This window comes from Lathamus discolor, chromosome 8 (genome assembly GCF_037157495.1).
Source record: "Lathamus discolor isolate bLatDis1 chromosome 8, bLatDis1.hap1, whole genome shotgun sequence".
In the NCBI taxonomy this organism is placed as follows: domain Eukaryota; kingdom Metazoa; phylum Chordata; class Aves; order Psittaciformes; family Psittacidae; genus Lathamus; species Lathamus discolor.
This window is the reverse complement of record NC_088891.1, coordinates 6,918,826-6,941,288: the sequence shown is the minus strand read 5'-3', so window position 1 is coordinate 6,941,288 and position 22,463 is coordinate 6,918,826. Positions and strand designations below refer to the sequence as shown.

Genomic DNA, 22,463 nt, shown 5'->3' with positions numbered 1-22,463 from the left:
GACATCAAGATAGGAGCAATCGTGTAGTACATGGGAGAGGATACAGGAAGAGCTTATTTGTGCATGGGGTACTGGATCTGTAGCTGCTCCAGGGGCTAGGAGTGTCTGCAAGAGGAAAACAGTCTTCAGAGTACTGCTGAAACATGCACAACAAACAAACCTCAGCTTGCCCTGTTCCTTATCTCTAGCACTTCAGCATCTCACCATGCTCTGAAAGGCAAACCTGTTTCAGAGATGGGAAACTTGGTCAAGCAAGGCTGAAGTGGAAGGGAGTCTGCTTAAGGGCTGTGGCATGGCCTGGTCACCCCAGGGATGGGACATGGCTTGGTTCACTCAGCTGGGTTTGGAGTCTGCAGTTCGTGGGCTCCAAGGTACCAAACGTGATTGTGGTTGAAGGTGCTGAGATCTTCCCTGTTGCAGAGGCTTTGACATTTGAATCCAGGTGTAGGCCTACCTGATGGTTGATGGGGGCTTTGTATGATTAAACATATTCCTCCACCATGTTGTTAAAAGCAGTTTTCCCCCTTGCCACACTCTGGATCAGGGTCACAGGATATGGGGACTTGCAGCCCTCTAATGAGGGATCACAAAAGGCTGTCCCAAATTTATCAAACTTCAACAAGCAACAGCCACTCTCCCATTCCCCCCTTAAACATAATGCAACACGAGGGATTTCAAGAACATGTTTAATGATAGCAGTTTCTACTGAAACATGAGAAGTTCATTCAAACCCATCCTACCAATTTTTTTCTTAAAAAGAAGCTTTGGTCACAAAGACAAATCCTCTTAAAACATCTTTAGAAAAAGATTCAAGCAATTGCACAAAACAAAACACAAGGTCCTGATAACCCCCCCCAAAACCAGCAGCACCAGAAACTTATCTAACAGAAGAAAAAACTCTTAATGAAACCCAGAGCCTGTCACCCTGCAGACACTGTACCACATACAGTGAACTAGAGGGAGCAGTTACAAACAAAAGGTTCAAATGCATTAGTGTTGTGTGTTCAAGCTTCATTAGCGCTTGTAAATGTCTACAAGTCAGTCTGGGCTCAGGACAAGCATTAGGCTAGCCCAAGTTAGCGTGCTAAAAACAAGTGTTTGTAGTCATTTCCACATCTTCCAGGGGGGAAAGGCATTAAAACCAAACCCAAAATACAAAGCTAAGGTGTGTAATTCTGGCTTAATTCTGCAGGCAGGCATGGCACATTAACTTCTGGCTTCTCAAATGTAATCTTGGGTGACAGGGCTGTGGTTGGAGTAAAGAAGCTGCAGTTCTGTGTAGGGTTTCTCCTCCATGGCACAGCATGTGCAAATAGGAAAGCCTCTTACCTGCTCTGTTTGACTCTACTACTACTTGGTAGGTTTTGTAAGCAGTGAGCAAGCTACAGGCAGACATCTGAGAAATAATGTTTCTCTTTTTTTCTGTAACAAAAAAATATGCCTTTAAGAATGCTCCTGAACAAAGCAAGTTTGACTATGCAACACAAAACAGCAGCAGGTACTAAGACACATTACAGTCACAACTAGATTAAACCTGTGGCGTAACATACACAGAACGTTAAGGTAAAACCCTCATGTAGTGGTTAATGGTTATTTCTTCTCTGATGAACTCTTAGAACTACCTGAACCAAACAGTTCAAATCCCTACAATTAAAAAAATATTCATATATATATATATATACTATTAGATGAGTCACATCAAGTGCTCTTAAAATCTTAACTAAATATAGCTATAGAATATTTAACCAGACACTTTAAATCACATACAGCAACTTCTGTAGAGGTAAACATTGCCTCACATTTGCAACAGCCATTGAGTATCAAACGAAGCATTTGGATTATTTTCATGACCATGAACAACTGGTGAGGTTGGCCTTTTATTTCTACCGAGCAGCTGCTGCTTCCCTATAAGCATTTTTTAGCTTATGGCACACAGTTTGGGATCTCCCTGAGGAGCCAGAGCATCCCGGCAGCAGTTTAGCACCTCCATCTTCAACATCTTAAATACCTGGTCCCTGTTCACCATTGAGATTTGGCCATGTTATGGAAAAGGTGGGATTTTTTTTTTTTCAGTCACAAACACATGGAGTGGATGGCCTTTGCTAGCTGAACTTAGCAAGTGACCTGAAGTTGTTGGACTGAAAATCCTGATTTCAAGAACTGACTTGCCCTCAGAAAGAAGTGTCTTTTATGCACCTTTTCTTCTTATCTCTTACATGGTCTTGCCTTTCTTTTGTGCAAAAAGAAGGTTTCATTCCCTCTCTACCACTCACCCAGAGTGCCTGACACTCAGCTTAATGAGTCTGGCAGAAGAGTGGACGTGAACATGTTGCCATGGTGTCTGCTCAGACACCTCATTCCATCACCTCCTCTGGAAACACAAACGGAAGCTTTTAACGTCTCCCCTCTCAGCAATGCCACCTCTCTACTTCCAAAGGACTCAGTCTAAGAAGTTCAATTCCTGGTCTTCAAAGTACTTGTGCTGAAGAGACACAGTATTTCCTTTAGCATCATCCAGCCTATGTCTGAAACCTGCTTTATAAGCGGGGAAAGAGCCCCAGATCTTATCTCAACCTGCAGCACCCTTCAAACCTACTCATCCCTGTGATTCCTACCAGCCAGGACACAACTTGCTCGGCCCCATCCTCACCTCGCAATAACATGTTAAATATTGCTTAGTAACAGTAATATGGAATGACTCAAACTCATTCCATGAATGAAAATAACACAGCATTTTTATATTGCCTTGATGACTAATAGGAACACAACAGTCTGCTGTGGGATTTTTTTCTATCCAGGCTGTTTGCAAAGCCTTTGCTGAGTCATGGCTAGGGAAAGTGAGCTCTGTTACAGGAGCTTTGATAAGAGTATATAAAGCTGCTGGGGAGGAAAAAAAATTCCCCTTCACCTCCTTTCACTGACTGCAGGGCCCAAGGGAGCTGCGCAGAACTGGGGTAGGTCATGGTATCATGACAAAGCAGATCAGTATTCTCGGCAAGCCTCAAATCCCAACAGACTTACAAAAAGAAACCAGGAAAAAACCCAGAACTGGCAGCTCACTGCAAGGCTGGTGCTTTGCCAGGAATTCCGCAGTCTCCTTGAGGGGTTGTAACTGCAGGAGGCTAGTGGATGGTCAAGCAAACAGTGGGACAATCCTAAAACAGCTGGAAAATATGCATTCCCCAAGAAAAGCGGGGTTCCAGCCAACTTAAATACCCTAAATGAAAGGTGTTAAGGAGTGCAGTAAAGTCTGAACTGCATCTGTGGTTACTTTAAAGGAAAACCACAAAGTAAAGAAACTAAACCAGTTAGGTTTGCCCTTTCTAACGATGGCCTGAAAGTGTACATGCTTGTGGTCTCCTAAACTCAATCCAGCCAGACGCAGCAATCTAATTCTCATAGTGTCATCCCACAGCTCTGACCTCTGCAGCACAAAGCACAGCAGAGAGTGATGGTTAAAAATGCATCCTTGAGTTAAATGGGATTTGTCAAGCAAATGGTAGAGGAAAACTTCCAGTTTGATACAGATTAAGACCACTTACATGACGCTTCCGTGAAAAATAAAAGGTGTTGTTTCTGCAAGCTAATCATTCCACAGGAGGGCTTATTTTGCTTAGAAAAAGTAATATAGATGAATTGTAGACAAGTTACAGTGAGCACAGGACAGTACAAAACATTGCCTTCACTCCCCGTGGAAGGGCAGGAAATTACAAAAATATATCTCCTTTAATCCAAGATTGTTGTAGTTTAGGGCATGCCTGATTCTTCCTGTTTCCCTGTGGTCTCTCTTATTGAAGTTGGTCTGATCAGAACTCCTTAGAACAATGAAAACAGCATCATGAAAACTTAGTGCAATTGTTGTTTTAGAGAAGAATAAATCAGTAGCAAGACAAGAAAATCTGCTGTATGAGTCAACCTCTCACCCTCTTCCCCCAGCATCCTACACTGAACACACAGAGTGGCATTTCAGCATGTTTTTACCACCTAAATTCATAACTCACCTCTGTAATACCACAAAAAAAAAACACTCTCTTTCTTCTCAAACACATGATCTGATTGATTAACAATGACCAAAGTTTAACAGTGACTGAAGTACAGAATTAGGATTTTAGAAAATAAGTCTTTTGGGCGGCTCGGTTCAATCTTCCTTGTCTATTTCCTTCTGAAAAACTTCAGACCACAGTGAGCTGCAATTCAGTACACAGGGCTGCACCTTGTTATGTTTTAGTGACACTGCAGCCCTCTTAAAGCAAAAGGGAGTTGAGTTTGCAAAGAGGAACTCTGTTCCAACACAGTTTGGAAACCAGGAAACCTAATGGTGCTGTTTTAGTCAGAAGATCCATAGCCTGCTGTAAGAACAGCACCTCAAGGAGGTGAGGCTTGGTTTGGTTGTAATGCTGCAGAGATGAAAGCCTCCCCTTTCACAGTTATGGCTTCAGCAGGTCCCTCGACAGCAGAATGACATCTTGCAGGGCACCAGCACTCCACGGAGCTGCTTTACCTGGAAAGCAGAAAGAATTAGTACAACTGTAGATTTGCAGTTAAACAGCTCACAGACAAAATGAGAACCCATGTGCAAACAATCTAAAAGGACACAAAGGAAAAGGCAGCATCATTCACTATGATTGCCATCAGCTCCCTCCAGCAGCTGATTTCTTTGGTGACACTGGACACTGATGTTAACACCATGCCAGAAGCAGCTAGACCAAGTGAAATAAAGAGTTCTATCAGACAAAACCCAAGTGCTAAAAGATCCTGTGACCTGCCACTGTGCACACCAGAAAAGGGAGCGTGCACAGGGTGGCACATGAAACGGCGTGTTGGACCTTTCTGCTTTTTTCACACCAATGCAGCCCTTTATTAATCAACACAGCCTATTCTCCTTGCTATGGATTCTCCTTCTGACACCCTACTGCTTTAACTGCTTCAACTCCTTCAGGGTTCAAAACAAGAAAGGCTTAATAGGAACTTGTTACACCCCATGAAGGAGATACGAGGCCTCCCACAGGACTGCACTGCATTGTATCATGGACTGAATGAGCCAGCAGACCGTGGCGTGCTCTACAGCCACTGTTACAGCCCATAAGGAAAGAACCTGGCCTTCCAAACCCAAACAGAAATTGCTTTTCAACCATCTCATTCTTCCCCTGCTATGGACCCGTGGGAAATCCTTAAGAGCAGCACCAAAGCTTTGGCAATTTGTTGTATTTATAGCAGCTGACTGTGCCAGTGATTTAACTTGCACTGCTGCCTGCTGGAAGAGGAAAAATTAAGCTGCTACAAACCCCAGCACGATTCACCAAGCACCATCCAGAATGGCCTGCAGCTCTCACTGGCAAAAAAATCCATTAGAGCTCCTCCCTTGAGAGTCGATACCTTACTATAACAAGCAGACAATACCACGCTCCAGTCAGAGCTGCACGCACAGTCAGTATGTGGAAAGGAGGCATTCAAAGAGAAGATACCAATAGTGTAAGTCTCATTTTACACAGACTCCCCAAAGACTTGAGTGTATCAAAAGCTGCGCCCCTGCAACTGTGATGAAGATGTTTCCACACAGTTCAATGCTATCAGTGCTTGAAAAAGGCATGAATCCAGAATCCAGATTTTACACGTGGTGCATCTTTCCTCTAAAACATCCTGCAAGCTCTCAAAAGCCCTTTAGTCCCATGATGGCTGAATAAATGTCCCTGTCCTCTTCCCTCTGCCTGCCACCCCTCCTTACACATAAATCTTTCTGCGTTCAAGAGCACTTTGGAAGATGCATTCCTAAACTGCTTTTGCATTCTGCTGCTGCTGGAGAGACAATCCATGTGGAAAACAAACTGAGGAATTTCACTCAGCTGACAGGAAGGATGGAGGCTTCAATCCACCCAGGAAAAACTTCCAATACTTATTTAGGAGCCTAACATCAGGACTGGGACAGTTCCAGCCCTGGCACTGAGATTCCATGGTGTTCCCTGACCCTGTCCCCTGCTGGGACAGTTGTGACATCCACCCATCTGGGCTCAGTGAGCGTGGCAAGGGCAGAGCACGCTGCTTCCAACAGCTGCAAGTCATCGGGGAGAGGAGACACTGCTGATATCCCAGATTACTGAAGTGCTTTCAAAGCCTTTCATGTGCAAGGCGCCACAGAATTTATTCAGTGCTTGTCTTCAGTTTTCTATTGAAGTTGACAAGAAATCCCCCAACGAACTGTGCCAGAGTTAAGCTTAATAAGCTAACATTTTTATTTACCTTTTCGAAAGGGGTTCTTTCTGCAGCTGTTTTAATCTCGTTTCTCTTCTTACACCAAACAAGCAGAGTGCTCTGTGATGGGGGATGGATGCTACCACCGCTTTGTCAGGGACATTTGCCCGTAACCTACTTTACTTTGCTCCTCCCTTCTCACATATCACACAGTGCTGACTGCCTGACAAATCAACGGGTTAGCTCCATCACATATGAAACCTGTGCAACTTTCTCTTGCTTCTTGAAAGAAAGGGCTAAAGGAACAAAGAGGAGAGAGGAGTCTTAAAATCAAGATCTACCGGTGGGATGAGAAAGAGCACACTTGGAGGATGGGATTTAGCTTTCCACTAACTTGTTTCCCAAGATGTGCAGCAAGTGCAATCCCATCATAAAACATGAAAAAATATCTGACATCTGGAAAATGAGTCCATATGGTCCAAAATCACGGACCAGGGACACTTTTTGGCCTTCAGCAGCACAGTTTGAACTGGTGATCCAGAAACACACATCCTTCCCATGCTCAATTTGCTTTCTCTGTGTAGCAATATGATACTTTGAGAACAATCCCTGAACTTCTTATCTAAATGCCTCTTTCCATACCAGAGCAAAAACAGGTAAGAAAACCATCCTCCATACTATAAAAAAATGGCTTCCATGAAGCTTTTCAAATTGGTTTTAACGTCTCAGTGATTTGGCATCTTAGCTCTGTGACAATCTCTGATTTCTGCTTTCAGCCTCTTGTCACACAGAAATTCTGCTTGAATTCTGCTTAGAGAGGCCATCGACAGAACTGCTTCCCTTGCTACTGAAATGAGCTCGCAAAGGGGGTATCTAATCCAGTACATACATGCTCCTGCATCTGTCAGAGGCAGACAGTGGGTGGCTTTTGCATCCACAGAAATGTGTTAAGTTTTTGAAGTGGTCTCATTAGTCTGCTTTCTGGGAGGAAGGTGGTTATTTCTTACTGCTTCACTGCCCAAGGGAAGTGGGGGGTGGGATTTACCAGGAGCCCAAAACCTTGATGCCTCCTAAAGAAAGGAAAAGGAGAAAGAAACAACCTTCAGCCAATAGCCTAGTTTATACCCTCTGCTGCTCTTTGATGCCTCGTGTAAGACTGGAAACTAACACACACAAGGACAAAGCATTAAAGGAAAGAAAATTAACTGCATGAAAACAATTGGAGAGGTAATGTTGCTTCTCCCCTGTTGCTGCCAGATATCAATTGCCTTTTAATTAGTGTTGTTTGCATTACGGAGGGGAGACAGCACAGAATCTCAAAGACTCCTGCAAATACAGATCCAAGTGCCAGCATGGATCTTTCAACCATGGGAGAGGACCTCAAACAAACCAGCTCAGAGCATACCCACATCATCCTCAGCCAAGACTTATGCTACAAACCCAAAACAAGACCTGTGTATCATTCAGAGCAGGTTATTACTAGGGTAATGTACTCACTATTAGGCACAGGAGGTACTCGGTATCATGACACTCCAGGTTTTTCCCTATTGCTATGTTGGTGGTAATACCAAGTGATCTGAAAGCGTAAGGTTGTCTTCACTATATAGAAGTGCCACTTGAATTGAATAATGCTTACAGACCATCACAGCCAACATGTACCTGCAGTGCTGCTCTTTGGAGAACTGGTTCCCCTTCCACTTCATTCCCATCTTTTCTCAGAAGCCTGTATTTTAAAAGTGCTTTTGATGTCTTTCTAATGGAAAGCACTGTTCAAACACCATCGCAAATCATCACTTCATGGAGAATGAACCTTTTTCTCCATGGTTTCAAAACCTTTAAATCAAAAACGAACAGGACAAAAGATCCCAGCTCATTTCACGTGATATTCAGGAGCCAGGGAGATGTTGAAAATTCTTGGATTTAACAGCTATAGAAAGCTGTTTTCTGATGTAGATATGGCAGCACATATGTTACAACAGTGAACGATGGGCAGTCCAGCCCTAGGCATATCTTTCAGTACCAGCATTGTCATAAAGAAATAAGAAATTGGGAAATGAGAATAATGAATCTTGTCAGCCACGGCACTGCACCACTGGATCGTGCTGCAGCATGGGGCTCCATGAGGTTTAGCCTCTGTAAGCAATCCCAGGAATGGTACAGCCACCAAGCAGCACATGGTCAAAATGCCCTCACCAAGATGTGGTAGCACAGATGGGCCAGAAGTCTGTTGTGCCATAAGCCAAGGGAGCTCACTGCTAGGAGGCTGTTGGAATAAACCTGAGCAGCTGCCACAACCGATACTGACTGCTGGCAAAGATGCACCTTCATCTGAATTTAAAAACAAAGAGCTGAAAGGGAGAGGGCAGAATATTCTACCTGGGGGCACTTGTCAGGAGCCACCTGTCACTCCTGTCTCCAGCATGACTGCAGCACCCCATGACATGTTGCTTTAGTTGCCTAACAAGGTGAGATAGCAGCATCACCCCATGCCTTATGCATCTGCCCTAGTGATACCTCTGCAAGTTCACATCTGTACAAGTTTTTTTTTTACTCTTTCTTTTTTGAGATAATGGAGCAATTTTCCTGATACAGCAATTAACAAAGGTGCTTTTAAAGCTGTAGGCACTTGCTAAATATCCAAACCAAACTGATCTCTCCACTTGAGAAGCTACCTGTATGTATTTCTAACTCCCACTAGCCACAGAGAGGAATGAAGTTACCTCTCCTTACCCACTCTTCTTGGAATCTGCACCCAGCTGCAAAAAACAAAGGAAGCCTTAGATGGCATGAGATGACTATTTCTTGAATGCCAGTTTGGGGGTTAGGGTACTGGGGAAGGAACCCCAACAGAAGACCTGGTAGAAGTGAGTTCTCTGACTTACTACAGCCATGTCTGAGATGCCCTTTCTTCAGCTCTAGCCCTCTCTTCCCACACAAGCACCTATGAAGAACCTGACTGGTTTGATGGGGATGTCAGTGGTCAAAGTCAGCAACTCAGATTTACAAAGAAGTGTCTTTAGTGGTGACGGGAGACAGGAACTACTTGGAGATGTAGTCTCCAAGCCTACACAAAGGAACCACGGAGCTTGGTACAGCAAATATAGCCTCAAAGAGGCAGTCTCAAAATCAGTATTACTGAGGGGTTGTGTGTAACATGATCTCCCCTGCTGAACTGAGGTAGCTCTGATTGAGCTAAACAAACATGTGTGAAAGCAGGACTTCAGAAAACATGGAACAGCTGTTGCGCTGTGGCAAAAGGAGGAATTCCCACAGATGAAAAGAGGACTGGTTAGCTAAGAACCAAAACCCCCTACGGTCTCCAAACAGATCATCATACAAGGTGAAGAGCCATTTGTACTGCTAAGGAACCCACAAAGACAGAATAACGTGTGAAAGCATCAGCACAGCCTGTGCTCCAAGGAAACAATGTCAGGTAACATGACCTCCGCTCCCCTGAATCAAACTGTCTCCAGCAAGCTCTCTTCTTTGTTCATCTAGTATTTGACTGTTGGACATCTTCTCCTGAAGCACTGCCATGACTGAGAATCTTCTGTTCTCATCCTCTGATCCTGCTACCAGAATCTCACAGGGAAAGTACTCGGTTAAGAAGAAGGGCAGAAGACAGGGGCTGTTAAAGCAGGCAGTGCCAAGACAGATCTCTGCCCTCTGGGTTTAACAAAGCTTGGTCCCGAAGTAAGAACTGCGCAACCTCAAATGATCAGAGCAAACAGGCAGCTACAGAGAATGGCAATGGTCAGGCAAGGACTGATAAGAGTCTTCTAATTCAAGAACTAATCATTTAAACATAAAGGCACAACACACACCCTTCATTGTTCCAGGGCTTCCAATTATTGCCTGACATTTAGAGAGAACTAACACAGCTATTATGAAAACAGCCAGCAGAGCACGCAGTGGTATGTCTTCTAGATGCTGGCACACATGTGCGTAGAGCAAATGAGTTGTTCTGCCCCTTCCAAAGCTAGGAGATGGGCAACATGAGTCAAGTCTGTAAAATCCCCTGTTAGGAGTTGTCAAGATGTGTGTTTTTATAATTAGGAATGCTTATTTCAGCCAAAGTGAGACAGATTTCAGAGTAGGCCTTATTTGGATGAGAATGCAACTCAAATGCTGTGGATGGCTTGATGCAAATAAAAATAAGAGATGCAGATATCCTCATGCCATAAATCAATGTGCAGCATCTTGATGTGCTGAGTGGTTGCTATAAATCTCAGGCCCAGAATAGGCACCCAAAGTTTTGGGTTGTCACACCACTCGTATCTCAAAAAGACAAACACATTTAAGGATAGTTTGTTGCTAACGGATAACCGCTAACATCAGCGAGGGACCACAGTCCTCTGTTTAGAATCACAGAATGGTTTGGGTTGGAAAGGCCATTAACATCATCTAGTTCCAACCCCCTGCCATGGGCCTCACACTAGACCACACCGCCCAGGACTCTGCCCAACCTTGAACACTGCCAGGGATGGAGCATTTATCACCTCTTTGGGCAACCTGTTCCACTGCCTCACCACCCTCACAGTAAAGAACTTCTTCTTTATACCTAATCTGAACTTTCTCTGTTTAAGTTTAAACCCATCACCCTTTGTCCTATCACTATAGTCCCTGAGGAAGAGTCCCTCTCCAGCATCACTGTAGGCCCCCTTTAGACACTAGCAGGCTGCTACGAGGTCTCAACACAGCTTCTCCAGGTTGAACAGCCCCAGTTTTCTCAGACCGTCTTCATACAGGTGGTGCTCCAGCCCCTGATCATTCTCATGGCCCCCTCTGGACTTGCTCCAACAGTTCCATGTCCTTCTTACATTGAGGACAGGACAAGGGGTAACGTGTTAAAACTTAAACAGGGGAAGTTTAGATTGGATATAAGGAGGAAATTCTTTCCTGTTAGGGTGGTGAGTCATTGGAATCGGTTGCCCAGGGAGGTTGTGAGTGCTCCATCTCTGGCGGTGTTCAAGGCCAGGTTGGATGAGGCCTTGTGTGGGATGGTTTAGTGTGAGGTGTCCCTGCCCGTGGCAGTGGGGCTGGAACTAGGTGATCTTGAGGTCCTTTCCAACCCTAACTATTCTATGATTCTATAGGACACCAGAACTGCACACAGTACTGCAAGTGGGGTTTCACAAGAGCAGAACAGAGGCACAGAATCACCTTCTTCATGCTCCTTTTGATACAGCCCAGGATACAGTTGGATCTCATCAGGTCCCATGGACTTGTGCACATTCAGGTTCCTAAGATAATCTTGAACCTGATCCTCCCCTACAGTGGGCATAAGGTCTTTCTCACAGCCCCTGCATTTGCCTCCCAAGACTTGAGCAGCATGGCTAGAGCACTTGCCAGTGGAGTCATTGCGAACCTCAGTGTCACAGAACAACATGAGAGCACCCTAGTAACCCAGAGGTTAGTGGAGATTGGCCATCATTTCCCTCCCAGGCTTTCAGCTACGGCAGCGCCTGGGAAAGCAGCCCTTGATCCACAGCCCTCCATCCACTGTGTGCACAGACACTAGGAGCACACAGGAACCACTGCCAACACCTTCCCAAGAGGCAAGTTCAGGTTGTTAAACCTTATTAGGTATTTGGGGCACTTGCATCCCATTGTGCTGCTCTGCAGAAGAAAGATGAGGGCAGACAGCCTAGGGGTTGTGATATGGTTACTGCAAGAGCAGGAGAGCACAGAGCAATGTGTGCTGACAACAGGCAGAGGGGCTGTAAAGTGATAATACTTGGGCAAAGTGAAAGGCAGATTGTTACTGCCTCATCTCTGCCAAGCTGGTCCAGCAGAGAAAAAATTGCTGTCTTCACTTGTAAGAGCTCAGTGAGCAAGCCTAACCTAACAGGCTCACAGCTGTACCTGTATTTCACATCAAACACTGTTGAGTCTTCATCCTCATCATCTTCTTCATTCAGAGGAGCCATTTCTACCCGCTCAGCTGGAGTGGTAATTATGTCGTACTTCCTGGTCTTCTTAATCCTCTTGCCAGACCTGAAACAGAGAGATAGGAAGGGAAGGATTGTCTTTATTCAGTGTTCCTTGAAGCTGTTCCCACCAACACCAAATCACTGCCCTGTTTGATCAGGCCTCCCCAGACATACGGGCTTCAGAGCCTCTGTCCCCTCCTGCTGCCTTTCCAAGTTTGTACCCATCAGTGTTTCTCAGCACAGTTTCTCATCAGCTGCAATCCAGATCAATGTCAGTCTTTCAGCTGCTGACAAACCAGGGATTCTCTGGCATCCAGGGCAGGCAGGAGCAGGGCAGCCCTCTGCTGCCATGCTCGCTAAGTGAGATGTGGGCTTAATCAGCTAAAGCAGCCAATGGCTTAGTGAACATGTTTAGACGGGAAAGCCTAGGTTAAGCCCTGCTGAGACAAGGTAGTGTTCTGGGCAGGATTTAGGAGCAAAGGGGTGGTGATGTTTGGGTACAAGCAGCCTGCTCTCTTTCCTTGCTATAATGCCAAGCTCAGGACTCCCAAAGCAACAACCTTGAGCCTTGCCTGAGAAGCTTCATGCTCTGTGCTGTGTACATGCTACAGAAAATAACCAACTATCATTCAAAGCCAATGGTATCTACCACCTCTCCTATAGATACTAGCCTTATTTTCCTTTTGAAACAGAGATGCTCAAGCACCTGCATGTCCCACGGTTTTGAGATCTATTTTCTAGCACTTACTCTCAATTAACAAACACTTGGTGCATGGCTTTTCAACTAATGTTCTGCCTCTAGCTTTAATTGTGCAGGTTCTCTTTATTTTACCTACTCCTTTCGTGCATACTAAGAGGGTCACGCTGTTCATGTCCAAATCCAGTTTTGCGATTATACGTTAAAGGAGGGGCTGATGTGTACAGGGAGCCTTCGAGGGGAAAAGAATTTTCCCCTTCACCTTCCATAAAACAAAACCGGCAGCTGGCAAGCATGAGAAGGGAGCTGGTGCAGGCACAGGCAACCAACCCCTAACTTCTGGTAATCACAGCTCCTGCTCTGAGCAGACACCACGTCATGAGTACACTTCCACCATCAAGAAGTCTTGCCCTGGCACATCATGCAAGGTGTGCTGTGCTCAACACCGACATTTCTGTATCAAGAATGATGGCTTTTAAAGTGTTATTCAGCATCAAGAACAGAGGTGTGAGCATCTGAGAGAGACTGGGACTCAAGCCCTGCAAATACATCTCCAACACTACAGTCCCTTTCAGGCTTAAAAGGAAACTTAAACCAGTGAACAGCTCCGACGTGGAAGGCTCAGTGCCTCTCTGCCTAGTGCTGCTTTTGGGCGGTAGTCCAAGGCCGAACAAACAAGTCCCAGCCCTTGGGATGGAGCAGTTTGCATTTCTCCTCTGTTCTGATGGCTGAGATTGCATCAGAAGTGAGAAGAAAGTCATCTCCTGTCATCTAATCTTTGTAGTAATCTGTGCCACTGTGTCACACAGAGCACAGGATGGTTTGTTCTATTACTGCTGTTGTTGAAACAAGCAATTTTATACCCAATACAGTAGGACTCTTAACCCAAACACTTGAGAATCCTTTTGAAAACACTTCTCTATATTATTCTGCTTCTCAGCCAAGACCTAGCAGCAAAGAGATGCAGGGAGGTCTCATCTTACAAGTAATGCAGTGCTAGAAAGAAACATTTACTCACACTGTGAAGCCTAAACATAGACCAAAAACTAACCTGTATCTACCTGTCAGAACAAACAAAGCACAGCCTCGCCACTTTGCCTTACAGATAGAGTCTGCAGGGGGGTTCTGTAGGTTCCCATTTAAGGCAGCCATTTAAGACCCTACCTGCCTATCAAGCCTACTTCATTAAGAGACATTCTCCCTCATTCCCTCCACAAGCAAACGTAACTTATTCTAAGGAGTTCATCTTACAACAGTTAGTATTGGAGAGTTTAAAGCAATTACTGCAGAATAGGTATTTTTAGACATGGAAAGCTAGAACCCTTTAGCCTCCAGCCTGTAATTAGTCTATTTGGGTTAGACTTTAAAGAGGACCTAGAGCAGAAGTTGCTGCACAGTTATCTATTAATCCTCCCCAACCCTCACCTTTAGAAAAGGGATGAAGCTCATTTTGCTGCTGGTTTTTGGCTAAGCTGCTACAATCAGTTCTTTGCCACTGGCAAGGTAAAAGGGGCTTTCCTTGCCTCTTTTTCCTCAGTTAATTCTAAACCAGATTGCCTGGATTATGTGTCATTAACCTGTACTTTCAGTGGTCCATTTTCCACACTTGCTCATTTGAACGACGCTCCTAGGCTTCATAAACGTGAAAAGGAAAGCCTTGGGAGTGCCCCTGCCTGTCAGGAAACAGCTGCACATTAAAACTCCCAAGCCTCAGTAAGATCCCTGTAATCATCAGGGAAAAGCACTTTATCCAGTGGGTGGGAACAGGCAGCATCTTTTGTTTGCAGACAGACAGCAGAGTAGCACATGGCAGGAAATACAGAATACAAATGTTTCATGAACTTTGGAGGCCTCCTGGCCTCATGGGCAAAGAGAGGATCCCCTTTCCAGCCATGTTTGTGTGGGGGTTGTTTTAAAGCAAGCAAGATGCATGCTGGAAGCTGTGGTCAGAGTATGCCCCTTGAATAACAACAAGCTGAAGCACTCCTGGAGTGGTTTAGCCAGAGGAGAAGTGGTACTGGGTATTTCAGTGCAGAGAACTATTTCCACTTAAAAAAAACCCACATTGTTTCTGCTGTCTGACTTCAGCCACCTCCCTGTAATTAAAAGGGAATGCTACAGGTTTTGCACAGAATCATCATGGGGGTGGAGTTAACTGCAAGCGGGGATATTAACCTTTCACTGTAGACCACTGCTGCTCCCACCACAACCAGCTTGCCCGTGTGAGCAGAACGCAGGTGGAGCGAGCACAGTGCTTAATAGAGAGAGGATGAAGAAGGTCTGCACACTGGCACTGCCCCTGGGCTTGAATGCCTGCGGCACTGTGCACCACACCAGGGTCTGGTCCATCAGATACCAGATGTACTCCCTCCACCACACCACACAGTGCCCAAACAGAGAGAGATGGGCTGGAGCAGCACGCTTTGTGCCTTTGTAATTCTGACCAAGCACCAGTCATATGCAGCACTTCATCCTCCTTTCCGAGGCATCATATGCTGGAGTAAACGGAGTCAACTCACTATTCATTATACTATTTACGCCTCTAATCTATTTTAGTCAACAACCCTGATATTCAAAGAGAATGCTATTCTTGACCAGAGAGGGAGGTCTCTGTATTTCTCATCTACCATTAACACTTCCTGCCAAGAGGTGCAGAGGGAGGGCACCATCCCCCAGAAAAAGCAAAAAAAAAACCAAGAAGAAACCCTATCCCTCCTTAGCAGAGTGCTTCTTGGAAGTCTTATTAAGCCAGGTACAATCTGCCTCCTAGAACTGCAGCAGTTATATCAGGAGTGGAACTGGGACCAGTTTATTTGCTGCTAATAGGCTCCCTAAGCAGTTTAAATAAAAAAAAGAAATATAAACCTGGGAAAACTCCAGGCTTACTACCAGCTGATGAATCAGATCAGTGATATTTCATTACTGTTCATCTGTCTGGGTATCTCTGCTCTCTGGATGGTGCGGTATACAACAAAGTTAAACCATGAAGCTAAGCCCTTACATGTTTTCTGTAACACACATTTTGCTGTAGCAAAATAAGGTGCTGTGGTTTTGAACAATCAAGTCCTTAGGATGGCACATATGCAGCCACAAAGAGCAGAAGCTTCCCTTGCTTAACTGTGCTGCTAATAACAGAGATGAATAAGAGACTACTGCTGGGAATAACTTCAGGAACACCTAAATGGATATTGCTGTGGTTCAATGAAGCAGTGATGTTTGTAGGTAATTAAAATACAGCCATTCACATCTGGTGGTCAGTACCAGTGCCAACATGTACTTCCAAACATAACAGCACAGTCAGACCAATATTGTCTGAGATGTGCTTGAAATGTGTCCTTGTTTTATCGGGCAGAGCTATAGAAACTTTTACGGTTTACCCAAACTCTTCAAGATAGCAAATCCTACAGGAAACAGCTGTGACTGTTCACATCAGAGCTGTAAAGAGCTAAAGACAGTATAAGACAGCAATCCCCTCTCCTTTCTTTCTGCCATTCATTGTCATGCTCACGCCAAGACAATCCAGTCTGCCCAAAGACAGGACCTCTGGGACCCAGGAAAAGTGTTCCATTTGCCATTCTCTGTGACCCTAACTGAACTACACACAGCTTACACAAAGCTTTCACAAACACATGTTTTGGGGTTCGTTGTTTGGTTTGGGGTTTCTTTTTAATTCTCCATTTAAGGTCATTTTAATGGCGAGGTTTTCTTTCCTCTTCCCGGTAGAGGTCTTGTCTTTGCTGGAGTTGAATTCTAACCAGTTTTGCTGGTTAGAATACAATTAATTTTAAATCAAACTCTCTATGGTTAACCTTGCATGGCCTGGAGCAATTGCCCAGCTCACGGAACAAAGGGTCTTGTATCCTATGATCATATGATTGAACCTCTCTCCTCGGTCTGTAATTTATACTAGTTTTGCAGTTACTGGAAAACTAAGTTTGAAGTGGGTTTTGAGGAAGAAATCAAAATTGAACCAGAAGCAATAAGGTTACAAAATACGCAGGTAGCTTCTCCGTAAAAACCTAAATACATAGGTAAAATACATAGCAGCCTTTTCCAGCCTGGGTTCTGTTGGTTCAAGGGCAGGTCAAGACATGTAGCAAACACTTACAGCATAGTTGCCGGCAACTAAAGCTTTGGGTTGCTTTCAGCTGGTCATCTGAGCAGAAGGAATTTACCCGGTTTCCCTAGAAGGCACATGGTCTACCAGCACAGATAGCCACAGCTGAAAAATAGCATTTCCTGGGGGCTGATCCCAAGAATTGTATTGCAATGGAATGAACAGAGGAAGAGAAATAGGGAAGAATATGGGGGGGGGGGGGGGGGGGAGGGAAGGCAAAATCCGAAACACAGATCAAAGAGTGAGTTTAGTAGCATGAACTGTTCACAACACTGTCACAAGACACTGTTTTTCTTAGTAATGCAAACTCCCCAACTGCTTGACTGGGAACAACATGAAATCTGGTCTGTTGTGGAAATGGCTTTGGTTTGGGAGCATGCAAGGCCCAGGGGTATAGTGAATTTCGAAAGCAAGCCCAAACTGAGCTTGCCTCCCCCCCAAAAAAATACTATAGCAAATTAGACCTTGCCACATGCAGACAAGTAGCAAAGTCTTGGCTGGCCTTCATAATCCACAGAGTGAAAGGAAATTCAGACCACTTTTGATGATACCACATTCTGAATCACACGACCACCAGAGGAATTCAGAGCATCATATTCCCAAAAGGAATGAAGAGGAATGTCTGAGCGTTGTCTTAAAAACAGAGCTGGAAAGCTGGAGAAATACATTTATCCCCGCTCAAACAAACAAAGGAAAAGAATATATACATAAAGCTATACAAAAATGAGATGTATACAAAAATAAAATGTATTAAGAAAGAAATTCAATCCCTGTGACAAGACTATCTGGCCACTCACTGGTTCATTTCATCTCTACAACCCATACCTAAAAGGATAATTTACTGCCAGCAATTTCACAGTGAAGGTTTAATCAAAGATTGGATTTCAGCAAAACCTCCTTAATAGGAATCCATGACACCCAGAAAAAAAATCCCAATGGTTTTGACCAAGTGTGAACAAAGCTCTTATTCTGATGGAGAAAAGCTTTACATTTACTGAGGGTAAATCCCTTATCTCCTCTGCAACAGAACCTCCTCCAATCGATGTCGTCAGCTGCAGCATGACACTGTGCAAACGTACCTGTTGGTATTCTTGTCTCATTTGCAACTGGGATAACTGTTTACAAACAAGTGCTCTGTCGCATAAAGAAACACACTCAGAAGCCAAAAGCTTCATTTTCTACTTTCCCTGCTGGCTCTATTAAAGATATATGAGAGACCTCAGAGGTTGGGATTTTCTGACGTTATCTTTAATGCTGCGTTAACTCCGATCAGTTGCGTAACAACGACTTGGGCATGGGAAAATTAATCCATCAGTCCCAAGGTTACTTTAACCTGGACCTGGCATTGCTTATTATGGTACAGGGAAAGGTCTTCAAAGGCGATCAGTTTGTTCTCTTTGGCTTAGCAATGTTCCGCCAGGTCTCCTTGACACAAGGCCTTGCTTTATAACCTACAGCAAACTGAGGCAGAAGAAATAAACCCTCCAAGATCAAGAAGAACCAGGAGTAGAAACTCTTCATTATGAACTTACAGTCTTCTTAATTCTAGCTATATACCTGCTACCAGTTCTGCTGTGATTCTCCACAACTGTGATTCTCAACAACTTTATATGGCTGCAAAGCAGTTGTATTGATTAAACAAAGAAGTATCTTTAATGTTTTACTGTGTTCTCCCAAACCACCTCACTTTAACGGGTAAGTTTATTTGCACTGTCTTTGCCAGCTGCTGCAATGCGTAGGAATAACTCAGTTAAATGTCAATTTCTTTATAAAATATCAGTCCTTACCATTCCTGTCTTCAAGACCACACTTTACCTCCCTTATGACATCGCCCTTCCTACATGGAGTTAATTCAGAAGCAGGAGAAGCAGAGCATTCAGCTGCAGCCATCACATCAATACAAAGGAGCTGCTCCAAGACAGAACAAGGGAGAATTTGCCTACTCCACTTGTTCAACCACTTCTGTCACCTGAGACGTGGCACTCACCTCCTCCCCATCAGCACCGCTACACTCTGGGCTCTTTCCTGCTGCTCCTACCTGGAAGCCAGATGCCTGTTAACTACTGAGAGTTTTAAGATCTTCCTGGTAAAGCTGGGCACAAACAGACAGCTGTGTTTTATTTGTAGACTGTGTGAGTCAGGAACAGCCTCATGTCACGGGGACTCTCGCCACTACCTGGCGATAAATAATAATTGACACTAACAGTGCCAATGGAGCTTTAATATTTGCCTTTCATCTGTTCTGGCAACAAGCCGAGAGGAACACTGCGTTTCTAAAGGGACTGAGTTTAATTTGCTTGTGTAATTTGGACAGTACATGAGTTTCAAGGGCCGTCTGGATAACTCAGGCATGCGCCAGCACCAACCCACTCTATCCAGCAGCGTGAAGGGCAGTGAATGAACCGGCCAGCTCTGGTTATACCATGCTCAATGGAGGAGATCTGAGCACCAAGCTGATGCAAACCTCTCCGCAGCTTCCTGCTGCTCACCAGCACTTCTGCCTCCAAGAGCTTCTGTCCTCAGCTGGGAATAGGAGGTTGTGTCCATCAGCAGTCTACCTGATGGAAACATCAGGGAGTTTGGTAACACAACACAGTCCAAGTCAAAACAGGACCATGGTCTAAACCATCTTCTTTTGGCTGTGTCAGACCTCCTCAAGCCTGCCTGCTTAAGCTCCACTGAAAGGAAAAGGAAAGATTCATCTTCTTTTACCCAGCATGAGTGACCACAGCAGTGGCAGCTGCGTTACCCCATGGGTGCACCAGACACATATGACCGAGGCTGGACAGGACCTCTTAAGCTCAAGCAGGGCTGTCCAGTTGGGCTTTGGTTATCGCTATGGATGGAGATCCCTCCCTCGGCCACTCATGCCAGCGAACTGCCACCCTGACCACAGAAAACCGCATGTATTTCCATATGTTTAGATGGAGTTTTGCCTGTTTCGATGTGTGCCCATTCCAGAGCTGGGACCTGTGTTCCCCATGCCTGAGAAAAAGCCACCTGAAACCCAGCCGCTGCCCCACTGTAGAGGTTTGGAGGCCAGCGGCACCACTGCGACTGCCCAGGAGTTCCACAGGGCATTTACAGCGCTGTGCTCCGACTCAGGCTTCATAAACACCAAGAACCCGCGAGCACCTCAGCACCACCGGCCTCCCACCGCACCGGGGCTTACCGCCTCCCGCCCAACCCCCGGCCCCACGCCGCCCCCGAGGCCGTCAGCACCTGCCGGGGGCGGGCGCGGCCGGGCCCTACCTGAAGACGCGGAGCAGGAGGCAGGCGATGAGCGCGGCTGTGAGGCCGCAGGCCCCGATGACGGCGGCCTTCAGCGCGGAGAGGTCGCGGAGCAGCGCGGGCACGGGCCGGAGCTGGGCCCCGCTGTGGTTGCCGGGCGCGCTGGCAGGCTCTGCGGGCAGGCGGCTGCCGTTCATCGCCGGCTCCTGGCTGCCGCGGGCGCCGGGCGCGGCCGGCAGCAACACGGGCAGCAATAGGCAGGCCCAGAGCAGCAGCAGCGGCACCGTGGAGCGCATCCTGCCCGGCTCCGGCCGCCGCCGCGCCGAGCCCCGGAAGGCAGCGCCGGCCCCGGCCCGGCCTGTCCCGCCTCCCCGCCTGGCACCGCCTCCCGCGGCCGGGGCCCGGCGGCCGGGCCGGGGCTCGCCGGGGGTGTGAAGGGGCCGCTCCCGTGGGCTCCGGCGCCTCTTCCCCTCCTCGCCCCGCGGTCCCCGGAGCCCGGCGGTGCCGGTGCCAGCGCCATTTCCTCGCCGGTAACGACTGCGTTAACCACAACACGCACCATCTGCCCAGACGCGAAGCGATCACAGGGTTCAAGCTGCGATCGGACATGGAACAGACGTGCCTGTGATGCCGGTTCAGCGCGGCGCAGCTGCTGAACTCAAGTATTTATAGACCAGATTTGATGGTTTTTGCCTTTTCTCTGGTCCCGCAGGCTTTGCTTCCCGGTTAATTTATCACATCTTGAAATCCTTGAAAGGATTCATGGAAATCCCAGCCACGGTTCTGCAAACCATCCCGGGTGTGCGCCGAGCGTGCAGTACCATCCACTGAGCCAGGCAGGGCAGTAAACAGGGGAGAAGGGAGCCTGTGCTATGATAACTTTAAAGATATCACTTACTTTGCGCCCTGTGTTCAGTGTGCATGAGTTTCCCTGCTGCAAAGTAGCTGTGGGAAGAGGGGATGTTGCCACTGAAATGAAACGAGGAAGGGAGAGAAGAAGGAGCTGATTTCCTTCCTTTTGAATTCTGTAGTTGAAGGGTGGCATGGCTGGGTGTAATCGGTAGGAACATGTGACTAAACTGCATAGATTACCGGGATGTATTGCTGCTGGCAGTGTCCCCTTGGAAAGGTGGCAGTGAAATAACGTGTGGTCATCGGCGTCCCTAACCAGCTGGGATGCTGTATGGAATGCCACCCGCTCGGTTAGAAAAGCATCCTATGGTTTTTTGCAGGAAGTTCTTCGGGATGAGGAAGTTTTGACGTGGACGATGTGCAGAAGGCCCCTTAGGCTGAGTGAATCCGTCATTGTTGCAGCTTGATTTCATTGCTGACTTTTTGTGTACTTGCCCAGTTTCCAAGTGGGGCCCCAGTTTATTTCTGTGCAGGAAGAGAAATAAATAGATAAAAACCAACACAGTCAGGAGGTCAGGTCGGTGATGCAGGCTCTGAGCACTTCTCACATGATTTATTATTTGTAAACACTGATGTCGGCCTGTTCTGTTTGCCAGCTGCTGCCTGGTTTCTGTCAGATTCCTCTTGGTCCTACCCTGCTGTTCCTCTTGCAGTGCTTCTCCACAGCACAACAGCGGTGTTCAAGGCCAGGTTGGACAGAGCCTTGGGTGACATGGTCTAGCATGAGGCATCCCTGCCCATGGCAGGGGTTTGGAACTAGAGGATCTTAAGGTCCCTTCCAACCCAAACCATTCTATGGTTCTATGGAAGAGGAGTAAGGCGTTTCCAAAGCAAGAACCACCTCAGCTGTTCGTGGAGTTTAAGGTCCAAATCCACATGTACCAGTTGCCTTTACTTGTCTGTGTGAAATCAGAGCTCAACAGTGCCATGTGCTGGGCATGTACCTGGTGAAAGACACTCTTCACTCTCAGAAACTTGTATTTCACAGTCACTGTATGGGAATCCTGCGTATGAATCCAGCCGGGATTCTGCCTTCAGTGCTCAGCTATTAGACAGGAGTGATGGGTAAACAATAGCTGATGTCTCACGCTCATCCTTACATCTGTTCCTTTCATTTTCCCTGGGCAAGGAGAGATGAACAGCAAAGACTCCTCCTAAGCTTGCTCAAAGCCAGCTTCGCCACGGAGTGATGCAGGATGGGTGGGCAGCACAAAATCCTTCTGAAAAGCATGAGAAATGAATATTGCTGGACCTACAGTGTTCCTGTGATCATCTTTAATCTTATCTGGGCATTGCTGCTGTGGTGCTGGGCCGGGAAAGGGGCTCTGTGGGCTTTGCAAGCCAAGTCATTGTGTTGCACATCCATTTTTTAAACGAGGCAGAC

The 22,463-nt window shown here is 46.2% G+C and overlaps 1 protein-coding gene across 1 annotated transcript; it reads right to left on the bottom strand.

Moving 5' to 3' along the window:
- Window positions 1-672: 672 nt before the first annotated feature.
- Window positions 673-20,545, bottom strand: FAM174B (family with sequence similarity 174 member B). Its single transcript, XM_065688522.1, has 3 exons — window positions 20,189-20,545; window positions 12,055-12,186; window positions 673-4,501 (listed from the first exon to the last, which is right to left on the bottom strand). The coding sequence occupies exons 1-3, from the start codon at window positions 20,461-20,463 to the stop codon at window positions 4,498-4,500; spliced, it is 411 nt and encodes a 136-aa protein (XP_065544594.1). The 5' UTR covers window positions 20,464-20,545; the 3' UTR covers window positions 673-4,497.
- Between the last annotated feature and the right edge of the window lie 1,918 nt (window positions 20,546-22,463).

Coding starts and splice junctions, on each gene's coding strand:
- FAM174B (XM_065688522.1), bottom strand. CDS start 20,463: ATGCGCTCCACGGTGCCGCTGCTGCTGCTCTGGGCCTGCCTATTGCTG. Junction 12,187..20,188: donor CTCCTGCTCCGCGTCTTCAG/GTAGGGCCCGGC, acceptor TCTCTGTTTCAG/GTCTGGCAAGAGGATTAAGA.